General features: G+C 34.1%; 1 protein-coding gene across 1 annotated transcript; it reads right to left on the bottom strand.

Annotated features, from left to right (window-relative positions):
* Positions 1 to 442: 442 nt before the first annotated feature.
* Positions 443 to 1,131, bottom strand: LOC135137935 (uncharacterized). Its single transcript, XM_064067714.1, has 2 exons — positions 802 to 1,131; positions 443 to 751 (listed from the first exon to the last, which is right to left on the bottom strand). The coding sequence occupies exons 1-2, from the start codon at positions 993 to 995 to the stop codon at positions 553 to 555; spliced, it is 393 nt and encodes a 130-aa protein (XP_063923784.1). The 5' UTR covers positions 996 to 1,131; the 3' UTR covers positions 443 to 552.
* Positions 1,132 to 3,070: the final 1,939 nt, after the last annotated feature.

The raw sequence follows: 3,070 nt of genomic DNA, 5'->3' as shown, positions 1-3,070 counted from the left end.
TAATAATTAATTAAACAAAATTTTATGATAAAAAAAAAACACAATAGACATAGGACATTTCCAATAATAATAATCCGCAACAGTTATCGACGAAAATGCACTTTAGTTTTTATTTCAAAACACTTCCTTAAACATTTTTATGTCATAAGCATGTACATGTATAGCCCTGCTCTTCAACTGTTAAAATCAAGGTGCAAAATGATTCGGTGTTTTGCCTTATTTTGACATTGTGTGGAGGGGCCTTAAGCAAAATTTTTACCGCAATTCGATCACACGCTGTCTAGGGTTCTCCGGGGTTCTTTGATCATTAAACATTACGAGTACAATAACAATAACTTGTTCGTTATCTTTCTTATAATCCTAAACTGTTCACAGTTGTGATCATTGGAATAAAAATAAAATAAATGTGTAAGACAAAGAAAGTTTTTTTGTTATTGGCTATTTATTTACAAAAAAATATATCATAATAAATAATAATTAATTAAACAAAATTTTATGATAAAAAAAACACAATAGACATAGGGCATTTCCAATAATAATAATCGGCAAGAGTTATCGACGTCCAATCCACTTGCACTCTTCCCACAACTCCCAGATATTTTTGTAGCAGCGGCGGCAAAGAGGTCCATATTTTGGACACTCCAGGGTTGCGCGTTGAGGAACCTCGGCGTCGGAGCACAGTGAGCACCACCTTTTGTCGTCGGTGAGTTTCCTAGGAGTGAGTAACTCCAGGGAATTTTCCATTCTAGAACTAAACCAAAGGAATTAGATCGGAAACTAGGAAACTTAAATTTTACTTACCGATGATGTGGTTGTGTGTTGTGTGCATCAGTGGCTGCTGCTTGAAGATGTATTTTTTTGTAGCAGCCCTCGCAAATGGGTTCTTGATTTCCCCAATACAACGTTGCCCGACGAGAGACCTCGGGGTGGCAGCAAACCAAACACCCGGAGTCCGTGGGTTTTGTCGGAGTGTATAACTGCAGAGAATTTGCCATTCTGAACTGTCTGAAGAAGCTGTGTTCTCGACGACTAATGGAACTATGAATTTTACGTGCAAATTTTTCCGTTTTTATAGGGGTTGTAGAAAGAGAGTAGGGGTTGTACAAGAAAAGTAGGAGTGACAGAAAAAGGGTAGGGGTTGTACAGATGCAGAATATTTGCAAAAGTGTTTATTGGAAACCCTCAATCGCTTAGGATTATGATAATGGTAATTTACAACCCTGAAGACCCGATTGCTTATCTCAAAGTAACGAAGGCTCTAAGAATCAAATGTGCATTATGATGTTTTAGATTCTTTTGTTTTTATAAATGGCATATTTAAGCTTACTTATTCACTTTCGTTGTCAAAGGGGCTCCACATTTTTGTTATTAAAGTTTGTCTAGAATTATAAGAATTTTATGGACTCCCAAAGTTAATTCGTTTTACAGCCCTGTTGTCAATTTTATTGTACAGCTGAAGAAAGCATCGGCTTTCCCCTGACACGCTCTTTACCTGTACAATAGAATTGACGCCTGGGCTGTAAAACGAATTAACGTTGGGAGTCCATAAAATTCTTATAATTCTGGACAAACTTTAACACTAGCAGAATTTGAAATTTTTAGAAATAGATACTCGTATGATATGCTTTTTTAAAAGAAAGATAAGGACGGAAGGGGCCCCTGAGACTTTTTTAAATTCTTAAAAAAAAAAACATACAATGAACCTCTGACATTTTTTTACCTTTTGTAAAAAAAGACAAATGCAGATGTTTTAAATTTATTGTAAGCATGGTAATTTGTTAACCAAAATATATCTGTTTATTCCTTCCACAAAGTCGTTTCAAGATTTTGCCGAATAAATTCTACTCAAAATCTGCAAAATATGATGAGTTTTTACTTGTGATTTTTTGGATTTTTTAGTTGATTGAGACTATTTATTTTATTGATTAAATCACTCCATTTTCCCAGAAAATTTTGAGAATACATTAGTGTTATTTTTAGTAATACTCTGCACCATTCCAAGTTAATCTACGTGTCCTTGCAAAAATGTTGATGATGTCATCACAAAATTGTGTAAAGAAAAACTCAACTCGAAAATGCTGGATATGTTTCATTGTACTTCAGGAGCGAGGGAAGTTCTGTCGAAACAACTTTCGACCAATTGTTTTGACAAGCGGATAACTTTTTTCCTAATAAATTAGTCAAAATATGCATTTAAAATAATGTTTCCACTCTCATAAACATTTTTGCTGTAAAAAGTTTACGAAAACGTCAAATCAAGCATGAATTTTGTAATTATTAAATGTTTTCAAATATGTGATATCTATCTATTTGTGTTTTTATTTTTACGCTTAACAACACAGAAAATTAGAATTAATTGTTTATTGTTATTATTTATTCATTATACAATCATCTATTCGGCTGCTAGAAACTTCGGAGCACAGATTAGATAAAATAAAATTTACTTGGCCATAATCCGAAAGCTGGGATCGGCAGCAGGCAATATTGTTAATTATCCTAATGATTATACGACACTCAGGGTAGGTGGTTAACACTACTGACAGCTTGTCGGATTCAAACGGATTTTACAGTTACTTTTGCTGAGGACTCCTTTTAAGCTAGATTCTATTTCTAATATACCTACCTACAAAATTCGACAACAATCGGTCCAGCAGTTTCGGAAATTACTTGTCTAATATAAATGGATACAGACACCAGACAGACAGACGGAAACGGGGGACTACTTTTTCGTACTGTAGGGGTCATGAAACGTTGAGAAAACATAAAAATGACATTTCGTCCGACGGACTCGATTACTAACTATACTTCCTTAGCTTACGCTGGGGAAGTAAAAAGGAACAAAGAGCGCCTAAGATAAATAAAATAAATAATGCAACACAAACGAGCGAAAATAGTGAATTTTATTTTTATTTATTTCAACCGGATTAACTTCTTAAAAAATTGTGTAAATGTAAGGCCCCTAGAAATTTCCATTAGGCTCCATCTTTGCGAACTGTTTAATATTCTTGCACTTTTAAATATTTGTTACCTTTGGTGAGGGTCGGTTGAAAAATTGCTATTGTATGTTTAT

This window comes from Zophobas morio, unplaced genomic scaffold (genome assembly GCF_036711695.1).
Source record: "Zophobas morio isolate AGI-343-1 ecotype UQ-CSIRO unplaced genomic scaffold, CSIRO_AGI_Zmor_V1 ptg000030l, whole genome shotgun sequence".
In the NCBI taxonomy this organism is placed as follows: Eukaryota; Metazoa; Arthropoda; class Insecta; order Coleoptera; family Tenebrionidae; genus Zophobas; species Zophobas morio.
This window is presented reverse-complemented; position numbering and strand designations above follow the sequence as displayed.

Excerpts from the sequence above, each read along its gene's own strand:
- LOC135137935 (XM_064067714.1), bottom strand. The coding sequence starts at position 995 with ATGGCAAATTCTCTGCAGTTATACACTCCGACAAAACCCACGGACTCC. Across the intron at positions 752-801 it reads AACACACAACCACATCATCG|TTCTAGAATGGAAAATTCCC; the intron begins GTAAGTAAAATT and ends CCTTTGGTTTAG.